We start from the raw sequence: 22,985 nt of genomic DNA on the forward strand, positions 1-22,985 counted from the left end.
ACAAAACTTTTAACGGATATATATTTTTTTGAAAATTGCCAAATTCGTTCCAAATGGTGGAGGGTATTCAAAGTTCGGCCCGGTCGAACTTACAACTTTTTTAATTGTTTTTTTTTTTTTTTTTCTTAAGAATATCATGGTTTTTGATCCTGACCAAAGTTCAGATTAATTTTGTCTGGTGGTCCTTGACATTTTTTTACATTCCATGATTTTTGAACAGGATATCCCAAAATAATCTTAAGAATTCACGATCCTGAACTTTTCGGTACAGTTTTGTACTATTTTCTTAAAAAATCTCAGATTTGTAATTACAAATATAATTTTTTTTTTTTTTTTGATTTCCTTAAAAATTATTTCAAAAACAAAATTTCAACAACCAATTATCATGATTTTTATGACATCCTAGCTGTTTCTTGGAGGACTTGAAAAAATAATTTTCTTTGTCTTTGAGTTTTTTCTTTAATTTCAATATTTTGATCCTTACATTTTTTAGAAACACGCGATTTTACTTAGTTTAGTAGAACTATATATTTCGTAAAAATTCGATTGGGTACAAAGAACGAAACTCACTCGAATTCGGGTGAGCGAAAAAAATCGAGCTAACTCGTTTTTCGATGTCGCTCGATTAGGATTTTTCCTCGTTTTTAAGTGGAAACAAAATTCGTTCGAAATCGAGCAGATTCTACTCTTTCGTTTTGTCACACCGCACATCCAATCTTCATACTACATTTAATATTGGCTAAGATATTGAGAAATAATGATGATTTATGATAATTTATAAGAAGGACTAGGGAAATATTTTCGTTTTTTTTTTTTTTAATTTTAAATATCAAAAAACGACAAAAGAAGCAGAGAGAGATTTATTTTGATGAGTTAAATTTTGACCGTATCATGTTTTATAGCCAAAAGGCTAAGAATGTAATTCGTTTTACATTTGTAATTGTTTTACATTGAATTTTAATTTTTGCCTTCAATAAAAAAGTTATCTTGTCCAGTTATCAATTTTGTGTAACCGGCTAGGTTATTTTTCGATTTTTACTGTCCAGCAGAAGGGTCGTATTTCGACTTGGATTTCGAATTTGATTTAAATGTTTTTTATTGCTAAATTTGTAGAACATAAAATCAAAAAACCCTAATTAATGCATACTTCGTGGCGCCCAATTAAAATCGACCAAAAATCTTTCGACACAACGACTTTGTTTTATTGCAAACAATACACACTGGTATAAAACACGCTTGCTCGGTTCCAGAACCTGCAAGAATTTACTAATTTTGCAATTTTACTTTTAAATGCTTGCATTTCTGGATCAGAGCATTTAAAATCTCCAAATAGATTCCTATACTCTTTTAGCAGAAGTTCTACAAAATTTTCAATATAAGTTAGAATAAATAATGATATTTTTAAATGTTATCCACATTCCTGAGAAGTTAGATTCTAATAGTTTTTGCATATATAATTTCTTTTATATTTCGTATACATATTTATTTATTTTTTCTTTAATTTAAAATGATGATAATTTTTATTTATTTCTTCCTTTCCCTTCAAATCCCATCCCAAAAAAAAAATTAAATAAACAACAACACATATAAAACACACCAAAAACTATGAAAAACAACATCATATTATTCTGAAAAATACACTAAATTCCAAAGGAGCCGTAAATTAAATTCTCAACTTGAAAAAGCCATACAAGAAGCAATGACCGAATTGGACCGTATTTCAGCTACATCAAGTACGAATACCAATTCCAACAACAACAGCAGACAACAGCCAACATCATCTACCCAACATCAAAATAGTCCAAATCGAGCCAATAAACGTCCCATTCCAAGGACTGGAGGCTATGATTTAATTGCTGGACTTGTCAACAATAATAACTACAACAACAACAACAGCAACAGCAACAATAATAATCACAATTACACATCATCAAATACCATTTCGACAACAACAGGATCAACAAATCGCACTAAACCGATACGTATTGCCCCAGCACCTCCACCCCCTAGTGCTTCAGCATCATCACCAATGAAAACAAATGCCATCGGTGGCGGTGGATTGGCGGCAACATCGGTAGCTACAACATCTTCATCAGTGACCGCATCCAACAAATGACAGCATCTCAATAAGGAGTTGATAATCAAGACACCACCCGTTGTGGTAAGTTCAAGCTCCGTAACCAATACAACAATATCGACGACAACTACAGTTAATAATGGTAATCCCCAATTGGCATGGACCATGCAGGGCGGTTATACATTTGTTATACAAAGAACCTAGAGGTAAAAACTTGAAATTTGTTATTAATTTTTAAGAGTGTGTGTATTTATTATCACTAACCCTGTGTCTCTAACACTCTCTCTCTCTCTCTCTTTCTTTATATATATATATATTTACAATAAGAATTATGTATTAAGGAATTGTTAAAAAATAATTAAATGTTTAAAAAAAAAACAAGCATTAACAAAATACTTATCAAAACCAATTGTAGAAAGTCGCGTATAAACTTGTCGTAGACCATAAAATAATAATCAACCAATTGATTATGCATTTTCGTAAAAGAAATCAGTAGCTAGTGTGATTTACTCAATAAGTGAAAGTAAAAAATAAAATTGGGTACCGTAATGAATAAATATATATTTTTGTTGGATTTTAGGGATTTCAATGTCTTGAACGTCTATAAAAATAGAGTTGCATTTAAAAGTGACTCATTTCCAAAGTGCATCTACATACCTGAAATATTTCTGCCACATCAATCATCATCAAATGTATGAGTATGAGTATGATATGATTAGCGTTATGGTTTTGCTATATAGTGTACAAAAAAATGAGATTTTCGCAGACACTCAAAAGTGTGTCGATCAATCGCATCGATCATCGCATCAGCAAATATGTTGTAATGCAAAAAAAGTTATACGAATTCCAAAAAATAAAAATGGCTATAGCTCCGCTATATATTCTTCATCCGATTTGTTAAATTTGTCCTCCACAGCCGTAATATGGGCACCGTCGCAAAGATAATCTTTGAAATATACAAATACATCTCAGAAATACTTTTGCCAAATTTTATCGAGACCGGTTCAGATTTGGACCCCTCTGTAAATGGGCCATGTCGGTCCACGTTTTCGTAAAGCACCCATATAACGGTACATCCCGATATTCGGTATTTTCATGATATTAGCGGCATTATTTACCGGAATTATTTTAAATTTCGTATTTAAAGTTCGTACTACAGGCTATGACAAACATTCTTGTATGCAGGTCCACGTCTTCGTATAACCCCCATATAACGGTACACCCCGATAGTTGGTATTTTAATGGTTTTAGCGACATTATATACCGGAATTGTTTCAAATTTGGTATTTGAAGTTCGTAAAAAAACCTATGGAAAAAAATTTCGTATACAGGTCTTCGTATAGCCACTATATAACGGTACCTCCAGATATTCGGTATTTTTATGATCTTAGCGACATTATTTACCGGAATTATTTCAAATTTCGCATTTGAAGTTTGTAATGGGTGCTACAGCCTATGACAAAAAATTTCGTAAGCAGTTCCACGTCTTCGTATAGCCCCCATATAACGGTGCCTCCCCATAGTCGGTAGTTTGATGATTTCAGCAACATTATTCGCCGAAATCGTTTCAAACTTCGTATTGGAAGATCTTAATGGGTACTACAAAAAATTCGTATGCATGCTTACGTCTTCGTATAGCCCCCATATTAAGATACCTCCGGATACTCGGTATTTTCATGATTTTTGCGACATTATTCACCGGAATTGTTTCAAATTTGGTATTTGAAGTTCGTAATGGATACTACAGCATATGACAGAAAAGTGTCTGTGCAAGTCCACGTTTTGGTGTAGCCCCCCTAGTACCACCCTACATTCGGTATTTTGATGATTTCAACAAAATTTTTAACGGATTTTATTTTTTGAAAATTGCCAAATTCGTACCAAATGGTGGAGGGTATTCAAAGTTCGGTCCGGCCGAACTTACAGCTTTTTCACTTGTTTTGGTATTGTTTTATGGCAATGAAATTAACTGATTTGACTCAATATTTTGACCTGATATTTTTCCTTCATTTTTTGTTTTCCAGTTTCGCATTTGAATATTGTAATGGCCTATGACAAAATTTGCCTACGCAACAAAATTTTTATCGGATTTTATTTTTTTGAAAATTGCCAAATTCGTTTCAAATGGTGGAGAGTATTCAAAGTTCGGCCAGGCCGAATTTACAGCTTTTTACTTGTTTTGATTTCGTTTTATGGCAATAAAATTAACTGACTTGACTCAAATGTTTACCCGAGTTGTCCGTGAATTTCCAACATTTACGCCTTACGCGACTTAGACCCTATATGAGGATTCGGATGTAATTTGATATTTGGACTACTTTGTTGGGCAGTCGACCTTTAAGGTTTGCAAAACTACATATGTTCAACCAATTCACTGACCAATAAAAGAATTATAAACTATGGTGTTAAAATACCAGAATTTCATATGCACTGACTTTTCTCTGCCCCTTAGGTGCGCTCATTTCATAAGCATTGAAAGCACGAAACCCCAAATAAAAATAGAAGATTTTGTGAATGAATAACATGGTAATAAGGAAAATATTTTACAAAATATTGTTAAATAAAATATCTATAATATTTAATTCTAAAAAATACTAATATTGTAGACATATACGAAAAAAAAAAAACAATGTTTGTGTATTTTTTTCTTAACTTACACGCTTCTTATCTTTGTTGTTAATACCAATCTTGATTAAGTATTGTAAAGAAGTGTTGAACATTATTCTACAATGAAAAACTGCCGGGTTTTTATTTTTTGGGCAAAAATTGCCACAAAAGCGTTCTGGTATTCTTCAAAGTATCAATTTTTTTCTTAAATTAAAAAAAAAACACTTTAAAACACATACACTGGTGACCAAAACTAAAGCAACGGAAATTCCATGGAGGATGAATGACCTGCAACTTTTTTTTTAAAAAAATTAAGAAAATGAAAAAGTTTTTCTAGTTTTAGATTAGGCAGTTTATTCACTTTTTAAAAACTTAAAACAATAAACCAAATTTAATTTTTATATAAAAATAATGTATGGTAAAGTCAATTAACCCGATTTCGGCTTGAACAAAACAAAATTTTACGGTGAGAAGACCAAAATATGAAAGCCTTAAGCCGCCGTGTTGCAAGGGTACAGTGAAGCATGAGGGAGCGTCAAAAATGGTGTGGCGCCGTTTTTCTTTCTATGGACTTGGGCCTATCCATGAAATGAAGAAAGTTATGGATCGGTTTGTTTACAATGATGTGTTGGACATCACGTTGTTCCCTTTCCCTGAGTATAATATTCGCCTTATTAGAGTGTTTCAGCATGACAATGATCCCAAACATGCATAAAACTTGTGAAAGATTGGTTGTGGGAGTCAGAAATCGGTGTTTTGTCATAGCCGACATCTGACCTGACCTAAACCCCACAGAAAACCTTTGGAGTATCGTAGACTGGAAAATCAAGCGAGATTCAATGCCTCGTAGCTGTGCAGCTACATCAAAAATAATGATTACCCAAAACTTTTTTTTTAAAAATAAAAATCAAAAAGTTGCTTTTGTTTTGACCAAGCACAATTGGGTCATTTTAGTTTTCCATATATTATTTTTCATTCAAAATTATTTTTCTATTTTTATTTTTAGTTTTTAAAAAGTAAATAAAGTTCCACATTTAAAACTGGGCAAACAAATTACAATTTGTTTATTTTTGTAAAAGTTACACGGCATTTATTGTCTTTGCGATTTTAGTTGCTTTCATTTTGGCCACCAGTGTACATAGAATTAGTGTTTTTTCTCTCACATTAACTTTCTATCGAATTTCCGAAAAGTGCTCCCCTTAAATGGCTCGATTATAACATGTAGTTCTGGAATTTGCTCGGCATATTCTTTACAATAATAAAGCAAGTAGCATATTTAATTTGCAAAACTTCAGAACCAGCAGCCAACATAACAAAAAAACCGAAAATAGACAATAAAGCTAAATTTAAAAGAAAAAAAGAAAACATATATTTTTTGAAATAGAAAATGCAAATATTTACACCAAAACCAGCAAAACGAGTTTAAATGTTATTTAAAATCAATAAAAATATTTTTCTTATTAATAATTAAATAAATAACAAATACAAACCAAGAAATATATATTTTTAGAACTATGAAAAAAAAAATAAAATAAATATTCCCCTCCAAACACGAGTACGAGCAATTTGTGCTTTTTTGTAAATATAAATGTTGATGATTTTGCATTTTTATTATTACTCCCTTTTAATTTTATTTAGATTAAGGAACTCAACATTTATTTTTGAGTTATTGAAAAATTAATGAAATAAATTCTTGATCAAAAAGTTATACCTTTTGAAGAAAATAAAATTCTATCGTATCTGTCTCTTATTTATTAATGTTTGTACATAACTAGACTTTCAAAACAAGAAACGAAAACACAAAACTCAAAATAAAAAACAAACCTACTTAAAAAGTTATGTTGAAAACATGAATCTGTCGCAAGACTTAAATCAAAAATAGTTTAAAAACTTATATTTAAAAATAAAAAATTATAGAAATATTAAGATTTTGAAAAAAGAAAACACAAAACCATTTATTAGTTGTTAAGCCCAGAATTTGTTATTCGATTATTTTAATTTAAGAAAACTAAAAAAATCGCTGTATTGAATTTAGAAATGTTAAAAACAAATACATGAAAATATTTAATTCTCTTTTTAAATAATAACCAATACATCATTTAAGTTAAAATTAAAAATTTGTTGATCATGTTTCTTTTTTCTTAAATTTCTATTTTTCTTTAAAATGTTGTTTAGATATTTATATGTAACTTTTTGTTTTTTTTTTTTCGTATTTATTCATTGATGGCTAACCTTTTTATGAATTTACTAATTTTATTTACATTTGTTGTTATTATTTATTTAGTTATTGTTTTTTTTTAATTAATGGGACAAAAATAAAAAAGAATAACAAACTTTGTTTTTCCTTACTTTAATTTTATTTATTAGAGAATAAATGCAAACTTTTTGTCTCATATGTAAACTGAGAAAAATAAGTATATTAACTAAAATTGTGTAAGAAAACAAAAAAGAAAAATAAAGCAACAACAGAAGAACTGTTTACAAAAACCCCAAATTGTAAACCCACAACAACAACAAAAAATATATAATAGTACACCCCAAGAAAGCAAATATTCATGGCATTATTTAATAAAGGAAAACAAATATAAAACTAAAAAAATAAATTTGGTTTTAATTTGAAGCGCAAAAGGTTTGTATTTTCACCAGCAGATGTTTATTTACAAAAAAAGTTAAAAAATTGTAATTTATTTATTTATTTTATATAAAGTTAATTTGAGCTTTAATATTTACGGTCACATGCACCTAGCATCATATATTCAGCAAAAATGTTGCTCCTTTCAAACTACCCAAATTTGAATGTAAAAATATTGAATCCTCCTGTATCTGTACAATTTTCTTTAAAAAATTAAATTTTTATTTCATTTTGAAACCTCGGGTATAGAAAAGTAAGTTCGCCCGGGCCGAACTTTGAACACCCTTTACCATTTGGAAGGAATTTGGTAATAAAAAATAGCGAATGTAGCCGTTATATTAGGGTCTATACGACGACGTGGACCTGCATCATCAAAATACCGAACATAGGGTGGTACTATCATATGGGGCCTATACCAAAATGTGGACCTGCACAGACAATTTTCTGTCATATGCTGTGGTATTCATTACGAACATCAAATACCAAATTTAAAATAATTCCGGTAAATAATGTCGATACAATCATCAAAATATCGAATATAGGGAGGTACCGCTAGAATGTCGCTGGAATTATCAAAATATATATACGAAGACGTTGACCTGCACAGACAATTTTCTGTCATAGGCGAACATCAAATACCAAATTTGAAACAATTCCGGTAAATAATGTCGATACAATCATCAAAATATCGAATATAGGGAGGTACCGCTATATGGGGGCTATACGATTACGTGGACCTGCACAGACAATTTTCTGACATAGGATATGGTATCCATTACGAATATCAAATACCAAATTTAAAACAATTCCGGTGAATAATATCGCTAAAATCATCAAAATACCCAATATCGGGAGGTACTGTTATATGGGGCCTATATGAAGCCGTGGGCCTGCACGGACAATTTTCTGTCATAGGCTTTAGTATCCACTACGAACTTATAATACCAAATTTGAAGCAATTTCGGTGACTAATGTTGCTAAAATCATCAAAATACCAAATATTGGGACGTACCCTAATATGGGTCGAATAGCGACCAATAGTGGAGGGTATATTAATTTTGCCATTCCGTTTCTTCGCCGACCCAAAAAATTATATATTCTTGATTAAAGTCGGTATTGAAAACGAGATTCATCTGCGCACATGTAGGTATAGCCCCACACATGGCAGTACCTCTTGATTTAATTTTTTACAACATTTCAGTCAGACCGTCCAAGCATATTAACTGCAATTTAAAATGTCCATGAAAACACGAATACATTTTCATTTATTTAATATATAAAGGCAGCAATTGCATTTTTGCCAACCGATTTGTATAGATTTATAATCACATTGGTCGGAAAATAAGAGAAAAAATAAAACATACCTCTAGGCGCAGAAATAAAATGTTATTCCCTACCAAAATGCATGAACAACCCACTCTGTTGTAGCGCCGCAAGTTATGTTATAATATTTAAGAAACATCAAAAAGTTACCTAGCCATCTGGCAACTTTGCTCCATACAAGTGCCCATCAGAAAATTTGAGATTTCTTCGCTTACCATTTTCATGTACTAGGCGACCAGCATCGTGTAGCAGCTACATTTTAACACAAGATAAAGTTCAAATGATTGTAACTCCCTAACGAATGCAGCTATCATGATGAAACTTTCACAAGCGGTCAGAGGAAATATTGTAGTTTTATTGTGTCTCATTAGACGAATCTTTAAAATTCGTATTAATGGGCAAATCCATCTATTTTCACAAACTTCAGAATTTTGCTGTAGTTTTAAAAATTGCGTGAATTTTGGAATTGTTACAAAATAATAAGATGGATCAAGTGTTACCGAAAATGAAATTGGAGTGTTTAGAGGAAAAAGATGAACTGCATGATGTAACAAACAAGGTTTTGTTCGTGATGTTGGAATGATCCAAACTTCAATTATTGTGAATGAAATTGTTGCCTTATACCATAAAACTCGTAAATATACATATATAAAAATTACACTGCTGTCCTTAAAAATTACTAATTTTAATGTTATAATTCCGTGCAATTCCTAATGCAAAAATTTATATTTTATTTTCAATTACTAACCTACCCCATAGGGTCGAGGACGGTTCCTTATACTTCTATACATGACTGCTCTAAAATATTACTTATTTTATTTCGCTGATTAATTGGCTATTACTTATTTCTCGGCAACCTAAAAAAATTTTAATAATTTAACTCTCATCACTACTTAGGAAAAATTGGGTATTTTTCATACTCTTAGCCGTATGGCTACAAAGGTATACATCAAGTTTGCTCATTTACATGTAACACACTTTATGCAAATGAGCGATTTAATAATATATTCTCTCTATAATGCGCCTCCCATGAAAGAGTATATGATCGGATAATAACAACTTTTAAAATGTTGAATAAATTAAAGGTGAAGTCAGTGTCCAATTTTTATCACATGCTAATATGTTTGCTTATATAAAAAGAGAATAAATCGATTTTGATATAACAATCAAAAGTTTTACAAAAAGGATATAAAAAACTCAGGTTAGTCCGTGGGTATGTTCTATATAGTTTAAACTCTGTACATCGTAATATTTAGTTACTACATAGGTTAGGTGCGAAAATGAACATGAATGGTACACTCCTTCTGGTATCACCCACATGACATTAACAATTCTCAATAATAATAATTTTTGCATGCGAAATAGATACCCGATTTTTTTCAAGACGTACCAATCCCCATATTTTGACGTATGTTAGAGCAAGTGAAAAACAAAATATATTAATCCACTTTTTCTGGCTCAGCAAAAATTCAAATTTACAAAATTCGCACATCATATATTTGTCCACTCATTCCTATACATCAACCTCAAAAGGACAAAATTTTGATTAAAAATATATACCACCTTAAATTGATATATCAATATTCTTTAAAAAAAAGTCCCAAAGTTACGAGAAAAATAATCACATAAATATCTCATATATATCGAATGAAATACTCGATATTGTCAAATGATTTAACATTTGTATGAAGCACAGCGATCATGGAAAGTGTAGAATAAAAATATATTAAAGGGTATATATCCCCTGAGCGTTTGACCATTTTCGTATACCTTGACGTGCCATACTTATAGGACCTACACATCCCATTTTGAAACATTGTGGAAAATTTTCCAAGAGGAGTGTCCAATAAGTTTCATACTCAGGTAGATCTAGTCTTACTGGAAATCATTGTGCGAAGTCATTGAAACATTTCGCACTTTACTTTTATTCTCCTTCTGAGAAAAAAAAATTGGACAGATGTATCCCATATTCACATTAAAAATGATGCAAGACTATTTTAGTTAAAGAATTTTGAAGAAATCTGTTGACATCATTTGCGTATCCAAATTAGGTGTGAATTATAAATACGTCTCTCAAAAACAGTATACATTAACTGCTGAGGGTATATATTGGTCGTTATACCGACTGAGACTTTTATAACTCGTTTTATGCCAGTTCTTCTGCTATTTTTCTTCTGAAATCGATTCGATTAAAATTTTATATCTTTTAAATTTTTTAAAAATTAAACGAACATGTGGTATTTCAATAATTAAATGAACGTGGATTTATTGAGCAATAAATATAAATACATTTCCAATATTAGCAATCGAATATATGTTTTGGATGCTGATACGTCTGGAGAGAAACATACAAAAAATATGATCCTTATACAGAAATTTCGGCCACTTTCCTTCCTGGATTAAAAATTAATTAAAAATTAAAAAATGAAAAAAAAATTGATTCCCAAATTTTAAATCCTGGTTTAATGCAAATTACTGTCTCCAAAATTAGTGTGTAGATTCATATATCATATATTATTATTATCATATATTATGGTGCTTGCTGTTAGACATAGTGCTTGCGGTTGTAAGACATAGAAGATTCTCCAAAAGAACTTCAGTTAAATTCAATTCTTTGCTTCCTCTTCTATTGAGCTATGATCTCGCCACTCTTTGCTTCCACTTCTATTGAGATACGATCTCGTCACGTTAGTAAAAAGAAAGTTTTTTGTAATAGAACTTATTTTTTAAAATAACTCCTGAGAAGAATATCCCAGACAAAAAACAAGGGAACTGATGAGGACTGGCTCTTTCCGAAACCTAGGTATTCCCTGTTTTAAGACTAGTAAACATTATCATTATCTTTCTCCGCTAATAGACAAACATTGTTTTTATAAAAACAGCAATAATGGAATTTAGTCTATTTTGCAACAACAAAATACTACGGAATTCCGAACAAATATTTTTCTTTTTGTATTTTTTTTTTTTAGTTTTACAACTAAGATTGTTCTGGAAGAAAATACAATTTCGAGGGGATTACTGATATTTACTGGTTCTTCCTTGGAATTGTTTTCCCAAAGGATTTTATAAGTGTGGATGTTTGTAATTAGGAACATAACTAATTAATAAGAAAAATTCATATAGTTTTGCAACTAAGATTTTACTGGAGGACAACACAATTTTTAGAGCGTTCATGATGGCTTCTTTTTCTCCCTCGGATTTATATTCTGAGATGATTTCTGCAAAATGGAAAATAGATTGCGTAATTTCTTTAAATTACTCATTTGTAGAACGCGAATAAGCCAATTTATAAAGTATTGTAAAATTAAATATATTCGTAATTTTTAATTAATTTAATTCATTATAATTGGATTTTAGACCTTACCTATTTCCTAACAAAAATCTTGCTTTGTACAATAAACTGTTAATGTTTACCCCATAAATGGATCGAATTCACTTTCGTTGGAATTTGATCGACCAACAAATCTTAAAATCAATCCAAAATTTGCTAAATTTATGAAATTATAGCAATAATCTAAAGTTTTTGAAAATTGCATGATTTCTCCATTACGATGAGTTGTGTTGTTATGTTTAATAGGATACAGAGAAACTACAATATTTTCTCTAACTGCTAGTGAAACTTTCACCGCGATAGCTACATTCCTTGCTAAGATATATTCATATGAATTTTACTTCATCTCAAAATATAGCTGCTACACGACGCTGTTCGCCTATTACATCAAAGTTGATAGAGGAGAAATCTCAAATTTGTTGATGCGCATGTATGAGGCAACGTTGCCAAATGAATTACCGACTTAAAATTGCAGTTAAAATTTGTATAAAGCATAATTTGCGGCGCTTTAGTAATGAGGGAAGAATTAGCTTTTTAGTAAGAAATAACATTTTATCTTAAATCCCCAAGGTATGCTTCACGACTTCTATTTTCGATTATTGGAAGCGAAAAAATTCTTACCAAAATGCTTTTGTACGCTTGTAAACAATATAATGAGCTGTCACTGGAATAATTTTAACAGATGAGTCGGATGAGTGGCTTAGAAATGACAGCAGTCTGAAGTTGGTTGCAGTTTTTTCATCTCACCCTGTATATAACCAACTACATTCCGGAACCGATTCAAATTATTTTGATGGCTTTAATAAAAACATTCTTATATTATATTTGTTGTCATTTGCGGTTCTTCATAGATTTACTGATTGACGTTTTTTTCTGAGACAAAAAATATTTGTTGCTAATCCCACAACTGCTAAATAGCAGCATTGTTACATATATTTTTGAAGTTTACTTAATAAAATCCATTTTCCAAAACATTAAGCAATAAATGTAAAAATTTTCGATTCTTAATATTGTATTTTTTTATTTATTTTATTATTTTCATCATTTTTTCATATAATCAATTCAATTAAAAGTAAATCATTAAAATTATATTAAGAAGTTCTTGTTGATTTTTGTTTCTTGATTGTTTAAGGGAAAGAGAAAATATAATATATATAATTATAATAGTATTAAACATTGTTTCCTTGTTGTTATTTAATATTTAGACTACACATCCACAACGATTGTGGAAAAATAGCAATTACAATATTTATATATAAAGGTAGGTATGAATATCATTAAATTTCATTTGCATTTATTTTTCGTAATAAATAGGAGAAATTTTTAAAACAAAATTTAAATTGAAACAAAGAGAACCAAAAACTATATTAAAGAACAAAAAAAATGGACTCAAAAATAAAACAAAGAAATTAATTCTTAATTACACTAAACAGGGTTTTGTTAACATTTGTTGTAATGTTTATAAGAAATGAATTGAAAAACTAGAATAATTTTACAAATATTTTGTTGTGTATTTCTTTCACATTCCCATGGGTTTGTCATGAAAGTAAGTCGCCACAATATCAATATCTTAAAATTATTTCTATTGGAAATTAAAACAAAAAAAAAAAAAAATTAAATCAAACAAAATCAAAGGTGTTTTCTAAAATATTATAACTAGGCAAATTAAAAATAATATTTTATTAATTAAAGAAATATAGAAAGATAGGTAATGAGAAAACTTAGCAATTGTTTTGTTTGCTTTGAACAAAGTTTGGGAGGGAGTTTTTCATACATTTTACTAAACTAATACAAAAAAAATATGTAGTTTTTTGTTTTTTTTTTTAATAAAATTGGTAGTGTTGCTTTTCCTTTTGTATTATTGTTTTTCATTTTATTTATTAATCGTAATATATAAAATTTAATGATTTTGACTTTTTGACTACATGATTTTTTGTGTTGAATGATTATACAAATTAAGAGATGCTACAGTATTTAAAAATGTATTTTCAAAATGACCAGGATGCTAATGAGAATTAAGTGTAAAATTTCTCCAAAATTCAGGTTTCTTTTTTTGTTTTGACTTTGGTCATTTTGCAAATACATCTAGACTTTAGCACAATTTAATGACTTGTTTTTTTTTTTTTCTTGTTTTGCAAAAATATGAATATTTTGTTGTCCCTTAATACAATATTGTGTTTTCTTATGAATTTTACTAAAAAGAAATAATAAAAAATTAAAATATATAAACACTTTTCAATAAAATGTTGTGGTTGTTTGATGATGATACTTCACATTTTGAACAGTCCTTCGCAGTTTTTTGTTATACATAAATATATGTATTTTTATATAAATAAAATAAAGATGTTTCATGTTTTGTTGTAGATGTACTATATGTAAGTGTGTTGTGTCTGAGTTGGTTTTTATTTTCTTTGTGTATGAGTAGGAAAAAAGAACTAGAATTCTGGTAACTCTTTTTTCATTTGCTTCTTACAAATTCTAGCCTTTTTTCTTTGCGAAAGAAAAATAACTCAACAACAAAATATTGCTTGTTGTTGTTTTGTTTTTGTTTGGTCTCAATATTCTTTTGTCCTTATGCCATGGTAATTGCAGTAAAACCTTTGCTTTAAACATCTTAACATCTTCTTTCTTGGCTTCTTTAGTTAAATGTAGTAGTAGTAGTAGGTAGGAGTAGTATAAAATATGATGAGGTGTGTGGAGTACAAGTAGTAGTAGTAGAGGGGGGATGCTACAGAATTGCTCTATATCCTGTAATTTTATAATGAAACAACATTTGGATATAATTATTGTTTTTGTATCTATATACATATACACTTAACTAACAAAATAATATATGTATGTTTATGTGTCACATAAGATTTACGTTTAGAGACAACTCTAACCGAAAACAGAAATTATTATTATTTTTTTTTTTTTCAAAAATTTATAAGTATTAATTTTCGATCGAATATATCTAAGAAAAATTTATGTTTGTTTAGTTTTGTTTAACTACATGTTTAAGGGGGGTATATTCATAAGAATCCTTTGTTGACGATTTGGTTATTTAATAATTAAATCGTATCTTAACATTTTTTTAAATAATGAATCATAAAATTTTACAAAGCTTGATTCATTTTTTTCTGAAAAAGGGGAAAATACACACATCAATTTATACACACAGCACAATAACATCATGAATATTTTCACGGATTTTTCAGTACAGAATATTATTTTTAATGGCAAAAGATTTTCAAATTTATTACAATATATATAAACATATAAATATATAAAACGAGAATATATATTTCGGAAAAGTAGGGTCGGACTTCCTTTACTTCTTAATATTTCATTAAGTAAAAGGAATAGTCATAGAAATCAAGTGACAATTTTAAAACGACGAAGACATTGTTTCGTTTCTGATTTTATTTTTTGGCTGATATTTAAACTGCATTAATCATGAGATCTCCAAATAGTTGTTGGCTTAAAATGTTTTACATGCAGTTAATTGGTTAAAGAAAACCTTCAAACTATTCATACCATATTCTATTTTTCATTACTTTGAAATCAATTAAAATATATACTTTTGATTATTCATGTCATTTAAAAATGATCCTTTTTTTGATTAAAAACACTCAACATAATGAAAAGTTTTATGAGACTACTCCTTCTTAGTTTCCATTTTATATACATTTAACAAACATTTTGAATGTAATTGGGTCCAAGAAACTTTTTATCTTCAAGGGTGCTACATTGTGTTCAGTTCGAATATGGGAGCTCTTCTTTTTACAAATTTTTTAAAATTAAAAAATTAAAAAAAATCAAGTAGACTTGCATTAATTTGTGATGAATTTTAACCAAATTTCTGTTAAGTAGAAGCATTAAATCTTCGCTAACTTGATTTTCAGTAGAATTAATTTTTTTCGCCATTTTGAAACGGTCAAGGTCAACTAATTTTTGAATTCAGATTCATTTATGGACTTTTTATTTCACAAGTATTTTTATTATTTCAGATGGTTTGAAAGAAATTGATTTCCAGACTTTAATTTTTTTACTTACGGCAAATAAACAGGAAGAAACCAAAAAAGTTAATTATGATTGAGTTTTCAATATTATAATATAAAAAAATAAAAATAAAATAACCAATATTGTTATTTTTAAAAACTTTTAAATTAAACATACTCTTCCTGTATTTTTCATAACAAATTAAGTTATTAAGCATTTAGAATTGGGTATTACAATTTGGATATGTAAACTTGTGAAAACAACATATAGTTAGCGACATAATTTTACATTTTGAAAGAGAGCCCTTCTTCTCTATATACAGCTTGAATAAGCTATTAATATTGTATGAAATATAGAGAAAGAATGTTAATTGGGAATAGGCAAATATTCAGAAATTAAAAAAAGGTTGTATAAAATGAAAAATTATATCATTCAATTAAAATCAAAAAGCAGGCAGATTTTGCACGAATTGTTGTTATTTACAATTAAAAATGTCCACCGACTTGTTTCATTAATTCAATTTACATAGAATTTTATTGAAATTATTATTATATTTCTCTTCGATTTCATATTAACATGTCTACAGTACGATAAGGTTTTGAATTTAAGATTTTTTAAAATAATTTGTAGAGTTATTATTGCAATTTGATGAAATTCTAATGAGTGACATATTTGATTGAATGTTAAGTCATTCACTTTATTACTAATTACCATCATAGGGTAAATTCGTAAAAAGATTGAGCTATTAGACTTCTTGTGAGTGATTCGAGGGATTGCAAAGACTTCAGAAATAAACTAATGTCAGACAATACCATATATCGTAATGGAACCAAATGAAAAAATTGAGATGATATTAAAATCTATTTCATCTATTTTACATTCCAATTCATGTAACATTGTTTTAAGGGACTACTTTTCAAATTAATTCCACTTCAAAGGTAAAGATGAGAAATTTTGAAAAAGCAAAAATGAATTTAATTTCAATTTTTTTAATTGTTACATATTATATTTTTTATATATTCAATTTTTTTAAGGACTCGAACATTATATTATTATTATAAAACCAAATATGCTGAATTATGTACTGAAATTACGACTTAATGGGTTATAAACGAATTGAAAATTAAATGAAACGTATAAATACATTCCGATTGTATATTCTCATCATAAAAATATCCCTGATTTATTGTGTTTTATTTCTAAAGAAGGGATGAATGTCGTATCTTGAATTGGGAGATGTTTTTTGACTAGGATATCCGGGATATTTTTGTCAATATTTGTGGTCTACATACTTCAAATTCGTTTAGCTTAATTTTTCAACGTCCGACAAAAAGGAAAAAAGAGGAAAGGCACAATTTTGATTCAAATACTTTATTTATATGTTTTCTTCGCAAATAAAAAATTTATTACAAAATTTTGAAAAAAGGTCCAATCTTTATGCGCGATTTTCAATGAACAGAAAATAAAAAAGAAAATGAATTCAGTTGTAGGTTCTTTCATTCTTACAACTTACAATTAAGAAGGGATATTATTTGTATAATAGTAGATAGATAATGTTGAATTAAAAAGTACACTATTTAAAATAAGATATAACTCTAAAGGTAGAAATTAAACTAATTCATGAACTACATAAAATGGCCAAAAATTACATAGCATTAAAATAATGGTGAATTAAAATATATAAGAAATTTAAAAATAAAAGCGAAAAAAAAGGAAATAAGCATATTAAGAAAGAAAAAAAATGACATTAGAAAAATCAAGTTTGAGCACAAAAGCATTTATACAAGTTTTATATATTTTGCAAAGGTTATTTTTTTTTCTAATTTGTGCAATTTGAGCAAAACTTTGAATTCTTACAAAATTTCAATTATGAAATTCAAAAATCAAAGAAAACAGTTGATATTGAATTTTTTTCTACAATGCAAAAAGCCATTTTTATAATTACAAAAAAAAAAGCAAATCATGGTAGGAAGTACAATGGGTAGAAGCTAAAGGGATTTGGAAAAATAGAATTAGTCTAAAAAATTAATTACAAAATAAAAATTTGTAACAATTTAAATTAAATGATATTAATTTGTTTAAAGTACTATGAAAAAAGAAAGAGCTCCCCCATGGTCATTAATGGTCTTCATTCAAAAGCATACATATAGCTGGTCGTTGATCCTGCGCGTTTCATCTCTTTCTTCTGTTTCTCAATCCTGCTTGGGATTGCTTGGCTGTGTGTAATAGTCTTCAGTGTGAGGTTGTTTTTATTAAAATTTTGTAAAATTTTCCCATTTTAACAATTTTTGCCTTTGGGATGAATATTAAAGCATGTTATTCTTTCCTTTTGTTAAATGATGAAATTGATTGATTATTTTCTTTTAAGTAAAATGTTATGAATTGATGCTTTGTTTGTGTTATATTTTTTTCCAAAATAAAATTGGACGCTATTAATTAATAATAACCAAATCGTGCCAATTCTCATCTTGATAAGCTGTGAGAACGTTCGCGGCTGCTGCTACCTGATGAGGCGGGTTGCATGTTTTTAACGGCGGCTTCACCCAAACGTTGATGTGGTGGGAGTTTATCAAAGAATGGATGACGTAAAGCTTCTCCTGTTGTTGTAGTAGTAATGTGGGGAAATATAAAAAGAATACAAATAATTAGTTTGAAAAATATAAAATTGTAATGAATTTTATTTCCAGTGATTCATACCTTGCTGTGGTTTAACAATAATATGAATTTATGATTTCAATTTCAATATCACTAGAATCTATCCCAATGCTATCAGAATTCAAATAATTAGCTGCACTTTTCCCTATTTTGAATTTAAAAATCGGAAACAAATTTCCCTGCAGAGCTGACTTTGATTTAATAAGAATCAGAATGTGAATAACCGTATCACATAGTATGAATCCCCAAAGCTGTTATCGATGCTATGTGAGATTTGGTCTTGGTCTATGTTTAGGAATCAAAAATCCAGCAACATAAAGGCTTCGTTTTGAACAAGTTAAATAAGTTTCCAAAATGTTGAAGCATTGTGAGGAAGGAAATACGAAACTATACATCTCTAAACTCGGCGCAATAGTGGGCTCTAGTCTGAAGTAAATGGACTATCCTAAAATGGACTTCATGCAAATTTACTGACTGCTGATTTAAAATGGTCATTTAATTGTTAAATCCTCCGAGCGTGCAGTGATGAACATTTTTATAGGAATAATAATTTGGAGACTAATTAACCGACATCAAGCCAAGGTCAAATAGTCAACAGTTAAGTTAAACCAGTTAGGTTAGGTGGATGCGCTGTTGTATAAACAACCACTCCACTCGGAGACCTTTTGGTCCATTGTGTTCATCCTAATTTAAGAAGATAGGAGAGTAAAATAGAGAGCAGAGAAGGAAATGATTAGCGGATAGTAAAGAAGTGAGAATCTGAATTACGAGAAGAGAAGTTAGTAGGTTTGCATCTACGGAGTATCAACGTGTCGTTCTTAGGCATTTTAGTCCTCTGGCTAACTGAAGAATGACTACTGGCTAGATGTCGAAGTGGGAGGACAAGTCTGGCAGAATTTGCTTACCCAGTATCCTCTGTCTCACTCCTATAAGAGTTGGGCAGTGGCAGAGTAAGTGCTCCACCTTCTCCCTCGTCCTGAAAAAGCCTGAAGTATTCAGTGTCATCACCCCCCCCTCCCCCATTTGGATGTCATGGCCTTTATGTTGCAAAGTCCTGTAATTAGGCCCACCACAAGCTTCAAGTCGAGCATCGTCATGGATATGAGTGACCTTGATCTCCTTTCGGAGTTCACCGGCCAAATCTTTTTGGAGACATTACATCCCCTTCCAGTTAGCCAGATAATCTTATGCAGTACTTGGAAGAAGTGACATAAGGGTGGCTTCACTGAGCTCTCAATATCTAGACCTACTGACTCAGATCCGCGTCTGGCCAATTCATTGCCAGATATGTTGCAGTGCCCAGGAACCCAACAGAGTTTGACAAACGATTTAACCTTTTCCAGAGCATTCCAGAACTGCCATAGATTTGATTGTAAATGAATTTAGAGCCTTCAGTTAAATAGAAAAGAACATTTGTAAGAATGCGACGATTGGATATTAAAGATTGTAAATTATCATACAAAACCATTGATAAATATTGATATGCCTACTGTATGGATTTAATTCCAATAATCCGAGGATGTGATATAATTCAAAGTCAAATGACTTCCATGAATTCATAAACCCCTTACTATTGTTTAAGTGCTTCAATTTAATACATACAAAGGCCAAACCTTCTTTCCAATAGAACTACAAAAAAGGGACATATCACATGAAGACTTACGTTTTAGCAGATCTTACCTTTGACGAGGAAAATAGGAAAGAAAGTTTTGGCATAGAGAGACAATAAAAAACGAAACATTAAAATACAGATTGGACAGAAAATAGCATTTGAAAGGACTAACTAAACTCATTTCAGCAATAAAATTTTTTGGTAAAAAATTTTGCCTGACAAATTTGTTTGTTATTACAGAAAAACTTCGCAAATGGAATAAAGAATGTTGAATCAAAACAATACAAGGAGACAATATCTTAAAGTCCGTTTAATAATCTAATCTAATTTAAACTCCCACAAGGTATTAATCACTTGAAACATTTAACTTTTAATTTCACAACATTAAACACAGACGACTAACGCACTCACCTAACGTAATACGTTGTGATGGCTCATATTCCAACATTTTCTTAATTAAATCGAATAATTCACAATGATCCTCAGCGTCGGACATTTGATATCTGAACAATGGCTTACAATGGTCGCGCACATAACGTCCAGCCGACGACTTCTCATCCCAATCCAACTTACCATGATAGAAGTACTTTGTTTTGGTTTTGCTGTAAAGAACATGATTGCTATAGGTTAATCGAACAACATGAAGTAAACCTGCGTTGCGTAATATGTAAGCATGTTAAATTTATACATTACCGTGCCATACGATATGGTATTTGTCCTAGGATACGTTCCATCATGGCTAAGTGTTCACGATTGTCATGGGTCTGGAATAGTGTTATGCCCAGATATAATTCAAAGAGAATGCAGCTGTATTGAAATAGAAAGAGAATAATTAGTAAAATATTAAAAAAAAGAGTTCATTAATTTCACTTACCCAATGGACCACACATCACAGGGTTGTGACCAACCTAATTCGAGTATAACTTCGGGCGCACGATAATGGCGCGTTGAGACAATAGTACTATGATGTTCATGATCGAATGTGGCTGAACCAAAATCGATGAGACGAACATCGGTATTTTTAACACGTCTCACTTCACGATTCTGCAAAGATGGAAAAGAGAGTTAATATTTAAATAACAAAAATCTTGCCAAAAAGGTTTGTTCGTTCAAACCTTGAATATACTAAAAATCCAATACTTACGATCTTATGATTATAATGTGTTGTATATTCCGAATCAACGAATAGTATATTTTCAGGTTTTAAATCTGTGTGCGTTAAACGAGTGTCATGTAAAAATTTCACAGAATAGCACAATTGATAGGCCATATGTCGAACTTGCTCCAATGGATATGGTTCATAGTTGTTCTCACGCTGTTTAAAAGAAATAGATATGAGCAGTAAAGAATACATTAGAAATGTCAATATTAAAGAAAATATAATGATTAATGATTATGGTAATTGAAATATCTGAAGATGTGTAATATAAGAAGGTAAAACAAGACTAGGGTTGTCCCAAAAACTTACCAAGAAATCGAAAACACTCAAACCTAACATTTCAAAGGCAATGCACATGTGTCCGTGATAATCGAACCAATCAATCATTTTAACGCACAAACTGAAAAATAGTAAAGGAAAGGAGATTAAAACAAGCCCATGTAAAAAATTAAAAATTTGTTAAAATGTATATATTTATAAGGTTATAAAAAAATATTGCTATAAAAATGTTTATATATTTAAAGTCCCGTAACAGAATTTATCATAAACTTCATAATGGTTATATTTGAACTAATTTTTTACACAGTATAACATCGTTTTAATACCGATTTCGTGCTATTACACAAGCGACACAGTCGGGGAATTAAGAACTCCTTGGAAACCTATATTGTACATATTCAATGATTAAAAATTAATATCGAGTTTAGGCAGATATGAAACAGTTGCTACAAACAAGATGGTGACTGTGGTGATCGGAGGGCAATACTTTGATTTTCAAAATGGAACTCGTTTGAATATTGAATGCTTATACTTATATACCTCAGGGTATTAAAAATTCCGTTCGGCCGAACTTAACATTTTCATACTTGTTTTATAAGAAATGAGGACATTATAGCTAAGTCGGAATGAATATTGTTTTACATTATATGAAGAATATGTGAAAGCCTGTACCGAAAGTGCAACTTTGGGTTCAAAATGCCAAAATCAAAGCCAATCCGGATGGACCATATCACAAGGCCAATCAAAAAATAGCTGAATATACAGAGTGAGATGAAAAAACTGCAACCAACTTCAGACTACTGTAATTTCTAAGCCACTCGTCCGACAGCTGTTAAAATTATTCCAGTGACAGCTCATTATATTGTTTACAAGTGTGCAAAAGCACTTTTGTGAGAGTTCTCCAAAAAAAAAAAGTTATTCGTGATGGAATTCAAGCGTGATAGTGTGATTTCTTTATATTTGACTGAAAAACAACAAGTGGCTAAAGTTAGAGCACTCCAGCATTTAAATGTGAATAAATATTTTGTGTCTCGTACCATCGCTCGTTGCCGTGATACTGGTAGCGTAGCCCGACGACAAGGAAGTGGACGGAAGAAAACAGCAACATCAGCAGTTTGTAAACAAACAAAATGATCGTATTTACTTGTTAAAGAGGTCAGCTGAAAATGGCACCTTCGGTTGGCCACCAGAACTCAAGCGTCGGCCATGGTAATGGTGTGGACCGCCATAACAGCTGATGGTCGCTCTCCGCTCGTATTAATCGACCGTGGCATCAGAATAAATGCCGAATATTATCGTGAAAATATTCTGGAGCGTATATTAAATCCT

General features: G+C 30.1%; 2 protein-coding genes across 11 annotated transcripts in view; one reads left to right on the forward strand and one right to left on the reverse strand.

The window, feature by feature from the left end:
* The window catches only part of LOC101889975 (mucin-2), a 534,609-nt gene extending 527,470 nt beyond the window's left edge, over window positions 1-7,139 (forward strand). Inside the window, exon 10 of the mRNA XM_059121607.1 lies at window positions 1,654-7,139. Coding sequence (XP_058977590.1) covers window positions 1,654-2,116 — 463 coding nt within the window. The 3' untranslated portion in view covers window positions 2,117-7,139. The remainder of the gene's footprint in view (window positions 1-1,653) is intronic.
* Window positions 7,140-14,014: 6,875 nt separating this feature from the next.
* LOC101889233 (darkener of apricot like) overlaps window positions 14,015-22,985 on the reverse strand; it is a 259,798-nt gene continuing 250,827 nt past the window's right edge. For 6 of the 10 annotated variants that reach the window (XM_059121626.1, XM_059121645.1, XM_059121642.1 and 3 more), the window contains 6 exons: window positions 21,687-21,777; window positions 21,363-21,533; window positions 21,093-21,262; window positions 20,912-21,025; window positions 20,630-20,838; window positions 14,279-18,548 (listed from right to left, as the gene is read on the reverse strand). In XM_059121626.1, the coding sequence (XP_058977609.1) occupies window positions 18,415-18,548; window positions 20,630-20,838; window positions 20,912-21,025; window positions 21,093-21,262; window positions 21,363-21,533; window positions 21,687-21,777 (889 nt within the window). In that variant the 3' untranslated portion in view covers window positions 14,279-18,414. Of the gene's footprint in view, window positions 18,549-20,629; window positions 20,839-20,911; window positions 21,026-21,092; window positions 21,263-21,362; window positions 21,534-21,686; window positions 21,778-22,985 lie in introns of all 10 variants that reach the window. The other 4 variants (XM_059121633.1, XM_059121614.1, XM_059121646.1 and 1 more) reach the window with 2 other exon arrangements.

The sequence above is a fragment of the Musca domestica genome, unplaced genomic scaffold, assembly GCF_030504385.1.
Source record: "Musca domestica strain aabys unplaced genomic scaffold, Musca_domestica.polishedcontigs.V.1.1 1, whole genome shotgun sequence".
Lineage (NCBI taxonomy): Eukaryota > Metazoa > Arthropoda > Insecta > Diptera > Muscidae > Musca > Musca domestica.